At 39.2% G+C, this 17,672-nt stretch overlaps 2 protein-coding genes across 2 annotated transcripts; both read left to right on the forward strand.

The window, feature by feature from the left end:
• Positions 1-2,846: 2,846 nt before the first annotated feature.
• On the forward strand, positions 2,847-3,959 carry LOC117953193 (trace amine-associated receptor 6-like). Its single transcript, XM_034886013.1, has 2 exons — positions 2,847-3,019; positions 3,149-3,959. The coding sequence occupies exons 1-2, from the start codon at positions 2,847-2,849 to the stop codon at positions 3,957-3,959; spliced, it is 984 nt and encodes a 327-aa protein (XP_034741904.1).
• Positions 3,960-10,055: 6,096 nt separating this feature from the next.
• LOC117953194 (trace amine-associated receptor 4-like) lies at positions 10,056-11,169 on the forward strand. The gene is made up of 2 exons (XM_034886015.1): positions 10,056-10,228; positions 10,359-11,169. Exons 1-2 carry the CDS (start codon positions 10,056-10,058, stop codon positions 11,167-11,169), a joined length of 984 nt encoding a protein of 327 aa, XP_034741906.1.
• The last annotated feature ends 6,503 nt before the right edge of the window (positions 11,170-17,672 follow it).

The following is a 17,672-nucleotide window of genomic DNA, read 5'->3' on the forward strand; positions in this document are numbered from 1 at the left end:
AAATATATATATATATATATATATATATAAAAGGAAATAAACACTTTTTGTACTGTTCCCTCTGCTTCTCTGCTGGAATTTAACCCCCATTCAATGGCCATGGTAATGAATTTGTCAGGCAGCCCCTTTTTTAAGGCAGTTTTAGGTCTCAGGCAGAGATGGGCAGTATTCTGATTAAATGCATTTAAGATACACATTATGTAATTTTGATTTGGCTGGACAAAAAATATTTCAAGAGCTTGTAATTTTGTGTTTGAAAAACATTGCTTACTGTAATTTCATTTTTTAAAGAGACATTTCTATCCCCAGATTATCCCCACAATCTGTACAACAATTATCTTAATCACAGTCTTTGATTTAAAGGAAAATTCTGGTCAATTTCAACACATACCTCTGTTGTTTGTAAATTTGGAGTGCTGTCAGTAGAGAGAAAAATGAAAACAATTGGTGCTGCTTACACTGAGTTATCCTCCTGCTAGTGTTAGCACCCAACAGGTTTAAACAGGGCAAGTTTTAAACATGTTTTTAGCCTCTAAACATGTTAAAAATGTCATTAAAAGTCAAAACCCATGGGAAGTGATTCTTTCCGGGTGAACACAGTGAATCTGACTGCCGTAGATGTGAAAGAAATGCATGAAAGTTGTGCTAATTTAGCTGTGTTTAGTTCCGGTGTTGGGACGGCAGTTAGATCTTAGGGACCGTCTACAAACTACAACACAGAAAAGAGATAAAACAAAAACATGTAGTCTATCAATTTAATGATAAAAAGAGGTAGTGTCTCCAAACTTACCTCATTTATAACTTGTTTCCTGCTAGTTGTACTACAGCACTTACTTTTAAAAAATTAGCATTTGCTTACTTTTGAAAAAAAATGTTAGCCTGTTGGGTGCTAACTCTAGCAAGAGGATAACACGGTGTAGGCAGCACCAATTGGTTTAGTTTTTCCCGCTACTGACAGCACTCAAAATTTTCAAACAACAAAGATACGTGTTGAAATCGACCGGAATTCTCCTTTAAAGCGTAACTCTTGCCAAACTGCAACCTAAGGTCTATTTGTGAATGTATCCAAGTCAAACTTTTGTTTAAAAGCATACTTAAGACGGAAGTACCACTTTTAAGATTGACAGTGTTATTGTTTTTCAGTCAAATGGCCTTTTGAATTGGAGTGCTATTGGCACTTCTGTGATAGCATCAAAATAGCTATTTTTAAAACACCAAGAAGGTTCGAAAGAACATGAAACTTTGCTCAACATATCACTAGGGGCTCTACACATGAACGCAAGCATTGAGAACATTGTTTGTGTACACAATGAACAATGAACCATCCAAGATGTGTGCAGTAATGATGGAATGGTGTTTAACACATCTGAGAAGGTACTTAGGTGAAGCACTTTGATGAACTTCTGAATCCAACAATGCCTCTTGTATTCTTCTGTGGTAGAGGTACTAGAGTAGAGGCAGAGCTAGAGGCTTATGGGGGGTTGTTGTCAAATTCCCTAGTGAAAGCAGCAGAGGTGGTCAAAAAACTCCACAATGGCAAAGCCCCAGGCATTGATAAGGTCCATCCAGAAATGCTGAAAGCTTTGGGGCTGTATTGGATGACGGCTCTGCAACATTGCGTGGAAGTCTGGGACAGAGCAGTGGTTGTGGTGGTTCCCCTAGTGTGGTGGTGGTTCCCCTGTCTAAAAAAAGAGGGGCCGGAGAGTGTGTTCCGCTTACATGGGATCAAACTTCTCAACCTCCCTCATAAAGTCTACTCCAAGTGGCTGGAATGTATGTTTGGGCCTCTGTGGGCTCCTTTCAAGGTTAACTCAATGTGCACACCCCCTCCTGGAGAGCCCAGGACACTTGGTTCAGGACACTGTTTGCAATGGGAGGACTTCTGCCCTTTGACTCAGGACCCTGCACTCAGTGGGAGAAGTTTCAGTGAAAATCTGGGTTCATGATCTTTAAAATAGACCACAACTTTTAATTAGATGTAAGTACTGTATGTTGCACAGACATGGCAGTTCTTCGATGCTGGCTTAGTTACAGCCGTGAACCGAAAATCCAGAGCTCTATCATGCTTAGAAAATGTTTTACTCCATTTGCACAAAGGTCAAAAAGGGGTCGGCAGCTTCAACTCTAAGACCTTGTTTTAGGTTAATTTTAAAGAGACAGAACACTTGAGAAGAACCACCTACCCACTGAATTCATGCTAAATAGCACACTATTGGGAAGACAAAACCCGGACATTTGTCAGGTTTTTAAATGGGTTGTTGGTTCTTTCCAAATGCCATTCCCAACTTGGAATATCAGGGGGTGTTGGGACGCATGTGTGGGCCTCAGAGTGTTCCTTTCCAGGGTAACTCCATGTGCCCCTAGAAAACTAGCTTCACTTGGGAAGGTGTTTGTGTCACCTGGTTCAGCACAGAGCTCCCCCCATTTATTATGAAATTGAAATTCATTGAAATTCGTTGGTTTGTTGGTAGTCTATCATGCTTTATGCCACACTATGCAAAAGACCACATATATTTGTACATATTGTTAACAACAACTGTATAAAGTTTCAGACCTCTGGGCTTAATTGTATTTTCCTTTCTCATCTTGCTATTGGCCATTGTCACAAAAGATATTTTGACATGTCAAAGTGGAAAGAGCACAGCCCTAAACGATTAAATTGAGTGTTTCTAATTTAAAAAGCTCCAGATGCACACATTCTTGATTGAGAAGCAGATGCATGCAACGGGCCTTTAGAGGAATACAGTACAGCAGGGGACAGGTGAGAGAGGACAGCTATAAATTGGCTGTGATACAGAGAGCTTTGCTCAGAGAGTCGGCAGAGCCACTCTTTTCTCTCTGTGACGATGGAGATCGTGGAAGAAGTTGAACTTTGCTTCCCAGAACTCCTTAATGCCTCCTGTAAGAAGCCAATGCGTACTCCCTTTGAGACCATACCGTCTTACATTATACTGTCCTCCATCACTCTGCTCACCACAACTCTCAACCTGCTGGTCATCATCTCCATCTCCCACTTCAAGTATGGGAGACTTAGTGCATGGAATTTAAATCAAAATGTTATACTTATTTGGTGGAACATAGACTCATGTTATTTCTGTGTCCTGTACAAATATTGAATCACAAATGTGTTGCTGGTCTTCCTCTCCAGGCAACTCCACAGCCACACAAACCTCTTCCTCCTCTCTCTGGCTGTCTCAGATTTCTTCGTGGGTCTCCTTTTGTTCTTTCAAATTATGCTAATAGACGGCTGCTGGTTCCTCGGTGACCTCATGTGTACTCTGTATTATCTTTTGGACTATGCCATTACTTCTGCTTCAGTGGGGAGCATGGTGCTCATATCTGTTGACCGCTATGTGGCTATTTGTGATCCTATGCATTACTCCACTAAAGTCACAGAAAAAAGAGTTCAAGTTAGTATTTGTCTGTGTTGGATATGTTCTGTAGTTTTTCAAATTCTGATTCTGAAGGATAACTTCAAACAACCTGGCAGGTATAACTCCTGCTCTGGGGAGTGTGTAGTTGTCACTGACTACATTGCAGGATTTGTTGATCTGGTTGTATCCTTTATTATACCTGTCACTGTCATCATAGTTCTGTATATGAGAGTGTTTGTGGTGGCTGTGTCTCAGGCCCGTGCCATACGGTCTCATACTGCATCTGTCACACTTCAGGGTTCAGTGAAAGTAACTGCTAAGAAATCTGAAATGAAAGCAGCCAGGACTCTCGGTGTTGTTGTTGTTGTGTTTCTAATATGTCTCTGTCCATATTACTTTGTTGCTCTTACTGATAACTTTCTCAATCCTTTATCTGCTGCATTTGTAATATGTCTGTATTATTTTAACTCCTGTTTAAACCCTCTGATCTATGCCCTTTTTTACCCCTGGTTCAGAAAATGTATTAAACTCATTGTAACCCTTCAGATACTGCAGCCTGGCTCTAGTGAGACCAACGTACTATAGAGAGGATTATAATCACTTTTGCTATGACAAGAAAAATATACTTAAAAATCGTAGGTCAGAGTAAAGTGAGAACATGCTACTCTTTGCATGTATTGTGTGTTATAATGTTAGTTTCACATCTAGAACATATACCTGCATTTGTTACAGAATGGAATTTACGTCAAGGTTCTAGGCATTTAAGCAAGCAGTAGTCGTAACGATGCAGCATTGTTATTCGTGCACATTTATCATGTTTTTAGGGAAGGAAAAAATGACAAAGCCTGCTGGTGCATACCACGGGCTTCTTCAGTCAAATGCACTGTATCTAAAAAGGGATATGCAGAGTAGACACAAAGCCTGTGGTTATTGTAAACTAGTTGTTTAACTACATGTTGTATTAGCTTGCTGGCACTATAAATACTTCAGTCATATTTGCATAGCAAATCAAGTAATTATGTTAATTTTTTGCCAGTGTTTGTGCAGAAAACTACTGAAACTACACTAAAGTTTTCAGGTGAGAAAAGGACAGAAATTGTTTTTTGTTTTTTGTTTTTTTCTATGCCTTCTCTAGTGTCATTAAACCCCCTCAAGGTGTGTCCAGGCAACACATGCATCAAGGTAGGACAGGTTTAGGTCTCACACTTGTATTTATCGCTCTTAAAATAGGCATCTTATTGTCCTCTGAAAGAACTAGTGCATCAACGAGGCCAAACTGTTCAGGTCCTTCACTTGCATTTCAAATTGCTGTTTACTCAGTCAGTCAACTGTTGTTGTGACTGACAGATACCACCCAGCATGCACCACTGAATTTGCAGCCTACCACCTTCAAAGATATTGTGATTGGCCACACTAAATTCATAATGTGGAGAATTAGCAGAGCTCTTCATTTCAATGTAGAGGGGTTAAGGTCAAATCCATATTGAGGCTACTAAATTTCTAAAATGTGATGCTATCAGTTTGTATAGAATGTATTTTAAAATGACAAATTACTCGTATAAATTAGCCCACATTTACTCATACCAGTATTTTTATATTCTATTGACGTATTGTTGCCCTTCTCTGGCCTCATGGGTTTTCCAGAAAGCTCTAAAACTTAACTTAAATATACTGTGTTTTAGAAGAAAGTTGAAAATTAGTATTATCTATAAACTCTCACATCCATTTCATGTTCTGATTGGAGCTACTGTATGTTAACTTGCATCTTCTCTATGAAATAAAATTCAAATTAGTCATGAGGTTATTGCTATTCTCAAATATATTTATTGAGGTTACTGCATACTGTTTTGCTTATAGAGTAATCATGTTTGGTGCAATACCCCCACCTGGACTGGATCATTCCTGCACTTTCCAATGAATAGCGGGGTATCTTGCTTTATGGTGTATGTCTGACCTGTGAACAAGTGGGCATTCAATTTTCTGCTAGAATGTGTCTTATGTTGTTTTAGTTTACTAGATTTAACAACATTTTCTAAGCAGAGATGGCAAAAGTACTCACTTCCGGTACTCAAATAGAATTACAGATAATTGTGTTAAAAATACTCTGGTTAAAGTAGAAGTACTGATTTAACTTCTTTACTCAAGTAAAATTAACAAAATAGAGGCTTAGAAATTTACTTAAAGTGGAAAAGTAAAAGTAGCCTTGCGAATGACAAAGCTACCTGGACCAGACAGATGTTACCAGAGAGCACGTTGAGAAACTACAGTGGATATGGAAAAAAGGCTTTTTATAGGCCATTGCCTACATTTTAAACGGCTGTCTGCCAACAGGCCTAAAACATTTACCTTATTTATTGTGACAGGGACTCCAGGTTAATAAGATTCTGACCGAGTAGTAAGATATAAATTCAAGTGTGATTTTGTGAGAACTCTGGGTATATTCCCATCCAATTAGATTCAATTTGGTATTGATGACACAAAAATAATAACTAACTCCAGTGAAATTATTTGAAACTTAGTGAGGACTAGATTAGGACTGGATATAGACTATAGACCATACAACAACAGGCTTAAATGAACCGACAACATAAATTATATGACTTACAGTTTTCAAAGACATACACACAATCTCAACTGACTATCCTCCGGACTGCTAGTTTCATTTTCTTTTCTCTCATTTTTTTTCCTGTGTGGCGTGTGCGCTCGCTCGCGGTGTGAGGCGCGTGTCTGCGCCATTCTCATACATGCACTCACAATCACACCTGATAGACAACCTTTTGCACAAAACTAAAGTAACAAGTCAATTTTGTAAACTGTAAGGAGTAGGAACTACCGATATTCGGTAGTAATGTAAGGAGTAAAAGTAAAAAGTCGCCGAAAAATAAATAGTAAAGAAAAATATCTGAGAAATCTACTTGAGTACAGTAACGAAGTATTTGTACGTCGTTACTTCCCGTCTCTGTTTTTAAGTAGCTCCAAGTAACCAAACTAGAATCCTCCCTAGTTTTATTAATGTGCATAAAGAAGCCAAGAAAACACGGAAACATCTCCAAAAGGTATCAAGTGACAGATTAAACATTCGTATAATATGTCACAAAAAGTTGGATTTTATTTCCATCATTTACATGTTCAAAATAGTAGAACACAAAAAAATGGCATCCGCAAAAGTTTGGCCACCCTGCAGAGTTTATAGTATGCACCGCCCCCTTTGGAAAGCTGAGACCTGACAGTGTCATGGATTGTTCTCAATCATCGTCTGGAAAGACCAGGTGATGTCAATCTTAAGGTTTTAAATGCCCAGACTCATCTGACCTTGCCCCAACAATCAGCACCATGGCTTCTTATATGCAGCTGTCTAGAAAACTGAAACTGAAAATAGTTGACACTCACAAAGCAGGAGAAGGCTATAAGAAGATAGTAAAGGGTTTTCAGATGCCAATTTCCTCTGTTCAGAATATAATTAGGAAATGGCAGTCAACAAGAACAGTGGAAGTTAAAGCCAGATCTGGAAGACCAAGAAAAATATCAGACAGAACAGCTCGCAGGATTGTGAGAAAAGCAAGTCCAAACCCACGTTTGACTGCACGATCCATTGAGAAAGACCTGGCAGACACTGGAGTTGTGGTACACCATTCCACTACAAAGACATACTCCTATAAAATATGGTCTTCAAAGAGATACTCCTACAACCATGGTCTTCATGGAAGAGTCATCAGAAGAAAACCTCTTCTACGTCCTCAACCCAAAATTCTGTGTTTGAAGTTTGCAAATGAACACATAGACAAGCCTGATGCATTGTGGGAACAAGTTCTACGGACCAATGAGGTTAAAATAGAACTTTATGGCCGCAATGAGCAAAAGTACGTTTGGAGAAGAATGGGCACAGCATTTAGTGAAAAAAAACTTTTTCCAACTGTTAAGCATGGGGGGGGGGGATCAATCGTACTTTGGGGTTGTATTGCAGCCAGTGGCACAGGGAAAATTTCATGAGTAGAATTTAAAAAACGGATTCAATAAAATTTCAGCAAATTTTGGATGCTCACTTGATGCTGTCTGTGAAAAAGCTGAAATTAAAGAGAAGACAGCTTCTACAAATGGATAATGATCCTAAACACACCTCAAAATCGACGGTGGATTACATCAAGAGGCGTAAATTGAAGGTTTTGCCATGGCCTCCACAATCTCCTGACCTCAACATAATTGAAAATCTATGAATAGACCTTAAAAGAGCAGTGCGTGACAGACAGCCAGGCAATCTCAAACAACTGGAAGACTTTTTGAAGGAAGAATGGACGTTCCCAAGCGTTTCCAACCTGTTATACTTGTCAAGGGGGGGGGGGGGGGGGGGGGGGGGTAAAAGGTATTAACCCTGCAGGGTGCCCAAACTTTTGCAGATGCCATTTTTTTGTTTTCTGTTATTCTGAAAGTGTAAATGATGGAAATAAAATCTAACTTTTTGTGACATATAATAGAAATGTTTAATCGACAATTTGATTTCTTTTGGAGGTTGTTCCATCTTTTCTTGGCTTCTTTATGCACATTAATACAAATTTTTACCTGGGACGCTCAAGCTTTCGAACTCCGCTGTATATATATATAAAATCACATGCATACATTTGTAAATTTATTTTACACCTAACTCTGCTTCACGTTGTGTCTAACATTTTCATCCTTCTCCGCTTCTGTACGTATCATCAAGCTTCCTTGTAACACACACATCTCACTGCTGCAGGCATGATAGAGAAAGACAGAAGCAACACAATTCGGAATAGCATTTTTTACTTTCCAAACCGGACGGCTCAGTAGACAAGTCAAAAGCCATTTGCACATTGTGTAAAGCCGAATTAAAATATCACCGAAGCACATCAAGCTTTAGCTACCACCACCAAAGCTAAGCATAGTAGAGTTAATGTGATTCAGATTGATGCTAAGTGGTGCAAAGTGTTAGTGCTAGTGTTACATCTTAGTTAATTGCTGTGGTGAAAGGACAGGGATTTTTAGTTTTTTAGTAAGGTACTTGGAGGAATTAAGCAAAAATGACAGATTCACACATTTTTCTTTTCTTTACAATAAATAAATAATAAACAAATCTTAAAGTCAAGTTCATAAAGTAACTTTCTTTCCATTCATTTGATTCCCCAAAAAGATACACTGGTAAAAAATGCTTTCCATTGTTATTATGTACTTAAAAACAGTTTTCAGTGGATAAAATGTAATTATGTTGCACAGACAAGGCAATTCTTCAATGGTGGCTTGGTTACAGCCCTGAACTGACAAATCAGAGCTCTATCCTGCTTAGAAAATGTTTTACTCCATTCGGACCAAGGTCAAAAAGGGGTTGGCAGCGTCAACTCTAAGACCTTGTTTTAGGATAATTTTAAAGAGACAGAACACTTGAGAAGAACCACCTACTCGTTGACTTCATGCTAAAAAGCAATCACGTCGCCATTCATACTACGATGTGCTAATGTTAGCACCATCAAGCCGCAATTGTTTTGCTGCAAATGAATGTTGCCGAATCTGTTGAGTCATCTTGTAGTGGTGCGTCAAGTGCAACGTACAGTACTGTATATTCCCATCCAATCAGATTGAATATGGTATTGATGACGCAAACAATAACAATAAGTCCAGTGAAATTATTTGAAACCTTTTAGTTAGGACTAGATCAGGACTGTATTTAAAGCTGATTCTGGTTTCCAACTTTGCCCCAGGTGTGTCTGTTAAAACACGGACGGAGACAACATCTCTCTAGCTAAGTTTCCATCCACTTTTTAATCAAATTATCTGAAGTTTTGTAAAAAAATAAAAAACTAGTGCAAATAAAGCTGTTAAATCTGTTGATATTTCATTAAGATCAAGCAACGTGCAACCTCGCTAACAGATGAAGAACCCAAACAAATCTCTAGCTAACTTACTTTAAATTTGCCAGAACTATAGACCAATACAACAACAGGCTTAAATAAACTGACACCATCAGTTATACAACTTACAGTTCTCAAGGACGCACACACACAATCTTAACTGATTATCCTTCAGATAACTAATCTCTTTTTCTTTTCTCTCTGTTTCTTCTCTGTGTGGTGTGCTCCGTTCGCTGTCTGAGACGCGTGTCCGTGCTATTCACCTTTTGTACAAAACTAAAGTACCAAGCCAATTTTGTAAAAAGTAAGGAGTAGAAAGTACCGATATTTGTGTTAAAATGTAAGGATAAAAGTTGGCACAAAAAAATAGTAAAGTGCAAATATCAAAAAGATCGACATGAGTACAGTAACAAAGAATTTGTGCTTCGTTACTTCCCATCTCGGTTTATGCCACAGTATGCCAATGAACACACACATTTTCACATATTGTCAACAACACCTGTACAAAGTTTCAGACCTCTGGGCTAAATAGAGAATTTTTCTGTTCTCATCTTTCTAATGGCCATTGTGACAAAAGATATTTTGACATGTCAAAGTGGAAAAAGCACAGCCCTAAATGATCACATTAAGTCAAATTTTGTATTTAATTTCAAGAGGTCCATATGCACACATTCTTGATTGAGAAGCACATGCATGCAACGGGCCTTTAGAGGAATCCTATGCAGCAGGGGACAGGGGAGAGAGGACAGCTATAAATTGGCTGTGATACAGAGAGCTTTGCTCAGAGAGTCGGCAGAGCCACTCTTTTCTCTCTGTGACGATGGAGATCGTGGAAGAAGTTGAACTTTGCTTCCCAGAACTCCTTAATGCCTCCTGTAAGAAGCCAATGCGTACTCCCTTTGAGATCATACCATCTTACATTATACTGTCCTCCATCACTCTGCTCACCACAACTCTCAACCTGCTGGTCATCATCTCCATCTCCCACTTTAAGTATGGGAGACTTAGTGCATGGAATTGAAATCCAAATGTTATACTTATTTGGTGGTAGATAGTCTCATGTTATTTTCTGTGTCCTATACATATATTGAATCACAAATGTGTTGCTGGTCTTCCTCTCCAGGCAGCTCTACACCGACTCCAACCTCATCCTCCTCTCTCTGGCTGTCTCAGATTTCTTCATGGGCCTTCTTGTGTTCTTTCAAATTATGCTCATAGACGGCTGCTGGTTCCTCGGTGACCTCATGTGTACTCTGTATTATGTTTTAGACTATACAATTTGTGCTGCTTCAGTGGGGAGCATGGTGCTCATATCCGTTGACCGCTATGTGGCTATTTGTGATCCTATGCATTACTCCACTAAAGTCACAGAAAAAAAAGTTCAAGTTAGTATTTGTCTGTGTTGGATATGTTCTGTAGTTTTTCAAATTCTGATTCTGAGGGATAATTTCAAACAACTTGGCAGGTATAACGCCTGCTTTGGCGAGTGTGTGGTTGTCAGTGACTACATCGCAGGATTTGTTGATCTGGTTATATCCTTTATTATACCGGTCACTGTCATAATAGTTCTGTATATGAGAGTGTTTGTGGTGGCTGTGTCTCAGGCTCGTGCCATGCGGTCTCATACTGCATCTGTCACACTTCAGGGTTCAGTGAAAGTAACTGCTAAGAAATCTGAAATGAAAGCAGCCAGGACTCTCGGTGTTGTTGTAGTTGTGTTTCTAATATGTCTCTGTCCATATTACTGTGTTGCTCTTACTGATAACTTGCTCAATCCTTTATCTGCTGCATTTGTAATATGTCTGTATTATTTTAACTCCTGTTTAAACCCTCTGATCTATGCCCTTTTTTACCCCTGGTTCAGAAAATGTATTAAACTCATTGTAACCCTTCAGATACTGCAGCCTGGCTCTAGTGAGACCAACATACTATAGAGAGGATTTAAATCACTTTTGCTATGACAAGAAAAATATACTTAAAATGAGTTGGTCTGCGTAAAGTGAGATCTTGGTACTCTTTGCATGTATTGCATGGCATGTATGTCACATCAATCTGTGGAACTAGTGAGCATTAAAAGGCAATCTACCCTGTGCTGTATATTGTTAGTTTCACATCTAGAACATATACCTGCATATGTTACAGAATGGAATTTATGTCAATCTAGGCATTCAAGCAAACAGTAGTCGTAAGCATGCAACATTGTTATTCATGCACATTTATCATGTTTTTAGGGAAGGAGAAAAAGACACAGCATGCTGGTGCATCCCACGGGCCTCTTCATTCAAATGCATTGTATCTAAAAAGGGATAAGCAGTGCCGGGGAGTAGAGAAATAGCTTGTGATTATTGTAAACTAGTAGTTTAATTTAACTACATTACATTACATGTAGTAGCTTGCTGGCAATGTAAATAATAATATCATAATATCAGTTTTTTATAAGTGTTTGTGTATTAAACTACTGAAACTACACCAAAGTTTTGAGGTGAGAAAAGGAAAGAAATATTTTTTATTTTTTTAATTCCTTCTCTAGTGTCATTGAACCCCCTCTAACCGCAGTTAAGGTGTGCCCAGGCAATGCATGCATCAAGGTAGGACAGGTTTAGGTCTCGCACTTGTATTTATTGCTCTTAAAATAGGCATCTTATTGTCCTCTGAAAGAACTAGTGCATCAACGAGGCCAAACTGTTCAGGTCCTTCACTTGCATTTCAAATTGCTGTTTACTCAGTCAGTCAACTGTTGTTGTGACTGACAGATACCACCCAGCATGCACCACTGAATTTGCAGCCTACCACCTTATAGATATTGATATATCTATATAATATATTGTGATTGGCCACACTAAATTCATTTTGTGGAGAATTAGCAGAGCTCTTCATTTCAATGTAGAGGGGTTAAGGTCAAATCCATATTGAGGCTGCTAAATTTCTAAAATGTAATGCTATCAGTTTGTATAAAATGAATTTTTGTATTTTAAAATGAATAATTACTCATATAGCCCACATTTACTCATAGCAGTATTTTTATATTTGATTGACGTATTGTTGCCCTTCTATGGTCTCATGGGTTTTCCAGAAAGTTCTAAAACTTAACTTAAATATACTGTGTTTTAGAAAAACTTTGAAAATTAGTATTATCTATAAACTCTCACATCCATTTCATGTTCTGATTGGACCTACTGTATGTTAACTTGCATCTTCTCTAGAAAATAAAATTCAAATTAGTCATGAGGTTATTGTTATTCTCAAATACATTTAATGAGGTTACTGCATACTATTTTGCTTATGGAGTAGCCTAATCATGTTTGGTGCAAAACCCCCACCTGGACTCTGGTGTCTGAGATATGGACATTTTATACAAAATCAAATCATTCCTTCACTTTCCAATGAATAGTGGGGTATCTTGCTTTTTGGTGTATGTCTGACCTGAGAACAAGCGGACATTACATTTTCTGCTAGAATGTGTCTTGTGTTGTTTTAGTTTACTAGATTTAAGGCAAGGCAAGGCAAGGCAGGGCAGCTTTATTTGTATAGCACATTTCAGCAACAGTGCAATTCAAAGTGCTTTACACAAAAAACGTTGAAAAACTGGTAAAAAATAAAAAAAGATTAAACATGTTAATAAACAGTTAAAAATAAGAACATTAAGACATATAAAAGACAAGAATAAAAGTTACAGTGCAGCATAAGAAATTAAACATTATAGAAATAAACAGTAATTTAAAGAAAGGCAACATCAAAAGGAAAGTTCTTCCTCCTTGATTTAAAATAACAGAGTAGCAGCGGATCTGCAGGTTTCTGGGAGTTTTTTCCAGATATGAGGAGCATAGAAACTGAATGCTGCTTCACCCTGTTTAGTTCTGACTCTGGGGACAGAAAGCAAACCTGTCCCAGATGACCTGAGAGGTCTGGGGGGGTCATAGTGTAGTAGCAGATCAGAAATGTATGTTGGCCCTAAACCATTGAGTGATGTATAAACTAGCAAAAGTATTTTGAAATCAATTCTTTGAGGCACAGGAAGCCAGTGTAAAGACTTCAGAACTGGAGTGATGTGATCCAGTTTCTTGGTCTTAGTGAGGACTCGAGCAGCAGCGTTCTGAATCAGCTGCAGCAGTCTGATTGATTTTTTAGTGAGACCTGTAAAGACAGTGTTACAGTAGTCAAGTCTTCTGAAGATGAAAGCATGGACAAGTTTTTCCAAATCCAGTTGACATATAAGTCCTTTAACTCTTGATATATTCTTAAGGTGATAGCGGGCTGAATTTGTAATTGTCTTAATGTGGCTGTTAAAATTCAGGTCTGAGTCCATGACTACACCAAGATTTCTGGCTTTGTCTGTTGTTTTTAACATTGTTGTTTGAAGCTGAGCGCAGACTTTTAATCGTTCCTCTTTTGCTCCAAAAACCACCACCTCAGTTTTTCCTTTGTTTGATTTCAGAAAGTTCTGGCACATCCAGCTGTTAATTTGTTCGATGCACTTAGTCAGTTTTTGTATTGGAATATAGTCCCCTGGCGATAAGGTTATGTAAATTTGTGTGTCGTCCGCATAACTATGGTAACTTATTTTTTTGTTTTCCATAATCTGAGCCAGTGAAAGCATGTAGATGTTAAACAGAAGAGGCCCCAGAATGGAGCCTTGGGGAACCCCGCACGTCATATTTGTATGTTCAGATGTGTAATTACCTATTGACACAAAGTAATCCCTATTCTGTAAGTAGGATTCAAACCAGTTTAGTACTGATCCAGAAAGGCCAACCCAGTTTTCTAATCAGTTTAGTAATATGTCATGGTCGACCGTGTCAAATGCAGCACTGAGATCAAGTAATACTAAGACGGAAAATTTGCCACTTTCTGTGTTAAGGTGGATGTCATTAAAGACCTTAACGAGAGCCGTCTCAGTGCTGTGGTGTGGTTGGAAACCCGAATGAAAGGTATCAAAACTGTTGTTTAGTGACAAGAAATGGGTGAGTTGTTGAAAAAACGCTTTTTCAATTATGTTCCTTAAAAACGGAAGATTTGATATTGGCCTATAGCTGCTTATTAGTGATGTGTCTAGATTATTCTTTTTTAAGAGTGGCTTGATTACTTCAGTTTTCAGGGCCTGTGGAAAGATTCCTGAAAGAATAGACGTGTTCACAATCTGTAGAAGATCAGAAGCCAAACAATTCGAGACATTTTTGAAAACACCCATTGGTAAAATATCAAGGCAACAGGAGGAGGATTTCAGATGTTGTATAATGTCCTCCAGGTTTTTATGGTTGATCATATGAAATTCTGTCATATTGGAACTAGTTTTGCTTAAACACTGTGACAACACATATCCTGGACTTGATATGGAGGCACTGACTGTTTGTCTAATCTTCTGAATGTTGTCTTTGAAGAAGAAGGCTTACTCATTGCAGGCCTTTTCTGGTGTCGAAACCCGGGAGTCAACAGCTGAGGAGTCCAGGACCGCGCTCAATCAAGGCCAAAGAATCTGTTAACAGCCGTCCACCCCTTCGCGGGAGTGGGCCATAGGTTGGTCCGGCGCTGCCCTGCGCCCCTCGGTGACGACTCCCACGGTCGAGGAACGAACAGACACGGGTGAGTGAGGCAGTTACGTTGTTTTCTGAAATGTACCTGGGGTACACTGTTGGAAAAGTGCACAAATAATCTGTTGCCTGGGGCCAGATAAATGCTAAAAGTAAAATATCATTTAGATTTTCTTTCTGTCTGGGACAGAACTGAGTAACATATTCTGCTGCCAGGGGCCAGAAAAAAGCTCAAAGTAAACTATCATTGAAATTTTCCTTCTGTCTGGGACAAAACTGAGTGATTAAAAGAAAGTAGAAATAGAGTAATGTAAGTTTCCCCGAGCGGGGAAAGGAAAAGTAGATGTGTTTTGAAACAATTCTAGAGAATTGAGTAGTGAGAAAAGAGTATTTTCATAAATCTGGCTGAGTGAATTCTTGCTGTTGGTCATAACGCTGGATTGTGTATTGCTGAGTTTGTTGTTGTGTGTTTAGCTGTTACACTATTTGTGTGATTTTGAAAACAATAAGGTTGTTGCCGCACAGCTTGTTTTTGTGTTATTTGTGACTATTTGTGTGATTTTGAAAACAAAAGGTTGCTGCTGCGTAGCTTGTTATTGTGTTGTTTGTGTCTATTGGTGAGATTTTGAAGAAAAAAAAAAGGTTGTTGCTGTGCAGCTTGTCATTGTGTTATCTGTAAATTGTTGATTTTTGAGTTGTTGAAAGGAAATTAGGAAAGAGAGATGGGTCAGGGACAAAGTACCAATATTCCTAAAGATGTAATATTTATGGAAAAGACCTTCCCGGGAAGTGTAGAGTTTGTGAAATAATGGGTAAATAAGTATGGTTTTGATGGAAATCTCAGATTAGCCTCTGTGACTAATTTACTAGAGCGATTGCATGTTGAAGAGAGAGTGACCCTGAAGGATGACCTCACATGGACCCCAGAAGGAGATGAAGCATTCAATGCTCTCAAAGACGAAATGGCTAATTCAGGAGTGTTAGGTCTCCCAGACTACACCAAGCCCTTTGTCCAAACAGTGGACTGCAAAACTAGGTTCATGACCTCAGTACTATCACAGAAGCACAGCTCAAAGCTCCAGCCAGTAGCGTTCTATTCTAAATGGCTAGACCCAGTGGCATGTGCCCTCCCCCCTTGTGTGAGAGCAGTGTGTGCAGCAGCCCTTGCAGTGCAGAGCTCAGCTGAAGTAGTGTTGTTCCATCCAAACACTTTGCTTGTCCCGCATGCAGTGGACATGCTAATAACCGAAACCCGAATGAGTTTTCTGTCTCCAGCGAGACATTTATCAATCATGACTACTTTGCTCTCCCAACCGCATTTGGAGATAAAGAGATGTAACACACTGAATCCTGCCACACTGGTCCCCACAGAAGATGATGGAGACCCCCATTCATGTGTAGACCGAACAAATGAAAACTGCAAACCACAGAAAGACTTAAAAGATGAACCAATTCCAGACAGCATACACGTTTTTGTTGATGGATCCGCCTCAAAGTCATCAACAGGCGGAAACCAAGTAGGATATGCAGTAGTGACGCAAGAGAAAACACTACTCAGAGGGGCATTGCCCTTAAAATACTCAGCCCAAGCAGCAGAGATAATTGCCCTCACAGAAGGCTGCAAATGGGCAAAGAACAAATCAGTCACTATCTTCACAGATAGCCAATATGCTTTTTCCACAGTACATTGTTTTGCAGCTCAGTGGAGTAGACGAGGAATGACGACTTCTACAGGAAAGACAGTAGAACATGCAGACTTGCTAGTGCAGGTACTTCAAGCTATTCAGTTACCACACAAAATAGCCATTTGTAAATGTGCAGCACATAGTGCTCGGCTCATCCCTGATGACTTATAGGGATGATCCGAGTTCCCGAGAAACGAGTATCCGGTACGGATAAAGCACTTTGCCGAGTAGAAGTATTATACGAGTAATACGAGTCAATATCCGTGCTCGAATTGAATACAACTCCTCAACTGGCCACGCAGCGTTCTGTGATAATCACAGCGCCCTCCCCGCCTACAAACACGCTCGGCTCCATGACACACACAGAACAGAAATGTGCTCAGCCTCTCTCTCTCTCTCTCTCTCTCTCTCTCTCTCTCTCTCTCTCTCTCTCTCTCTCTGTCAGTCAATCGGGTCTGCGGGTCTGTTCCGTTAACGTTTAGGGTTTCTTCAGCTTCAGGTTTGTTTTTAACTTCGGTTTGTAGTACTTACATAGTAACCAGTATTTTCTGGTGAATGTGGGTTCCAGACATGCTGCTTGGTTTAAATGCAACTCTCGTTGCGTCTCTGCCGTCGGAGATTTTTTTTTTAACTGTCAGCTTTTTTTCCCGTTTGGCATGTGAGCTTGCTCGCTGTGTGAGGCGCGTGTCCGCGCTATTCTCCTGCATGCACTCACAATCACACCTGATAGACAACCTTTTGTACAAAACTAAAGTAACAAGCTGACGCTCACAAAGCAGGAGAAGGCTACAAGAAGAGGGCAAAGGGTTTTCAGATGCCAATATCTGTTGTTCAGAATGTAATTAAGAAATGGCAGTCATCAGTAACAGTGGAAGTTAAAGCAAGATCTGGAAGACTAAAAAGAATATCAGACAGAACAGCTCGCAGTACAAAACTAAAGTAAAAATTCAAATCTGTAAAATGTAAGGAGTAGAAAGTACCGATATTTGTGTTAAAATGTGAGGATAAAAGTAAAAGGTCGCCACAAAAAAATAGTAAATTACAAACATCAGAAAAATCGACTTGAGTACAGTAACAAAGTATTTGTGCTTCGTTACTTCCCATCTCGGTTTATGCCACAGTATGCCAATGACCACAAATATTTTCACATATTGTCAACAACACCTGTATAAAGTTTCAGACCTCTGGGCTAAATAGTTTTTTCTGTTCTCATCTTTCTATTGG

The sequence above is a fragment of the Etheostoma cragini genome, chromosome 11, assembly GCF_013103735.1.
Source record: "Etheostoma cragini isolate CJK2018 chromosome 11, CSU_Ecrag_1.0, whole genome shotgun sequence".
Classification (NCBI taxonomy): domain Eukaryota; kingdom Metazoa; phylum Chordata; class Actinopteri; order Perciformes; family Percidae; genus Etheostoma; species Etheostoma cragini.

Bases quoted from the DNA above. Each gene is read 5' to 3' on its own strand.
- LOC117953194 (XM_034886015.1), top strand. From the start codon at position 10,056: ATGGAGATCGTGGAAGAAGTTGAACTTTGCTTCCCAGAACTCCTTAAT. The intron at 10,229-10,358 runs GTATGGGAGACT...CTTCCTCTCCAG, and splicing joins ATCTCCATCTCCCACTTTAA to GCAGCTCTACACCGACTCCA.
- LOC117953193 (XM_034886013.1), top strand. From the start codon at position 2,847: ATGGAGATCGTGGAAGAAGTTGAACTTTGCTTCCCAGAACTCCTTAAT. The intron at 3,020-3,148 runs GTATGGGAGACT...CTTCCTCTCCAG, and splicing joins ATCTCCATCTCCCACTTCAA to GCAACTCCACAGCCACACAA.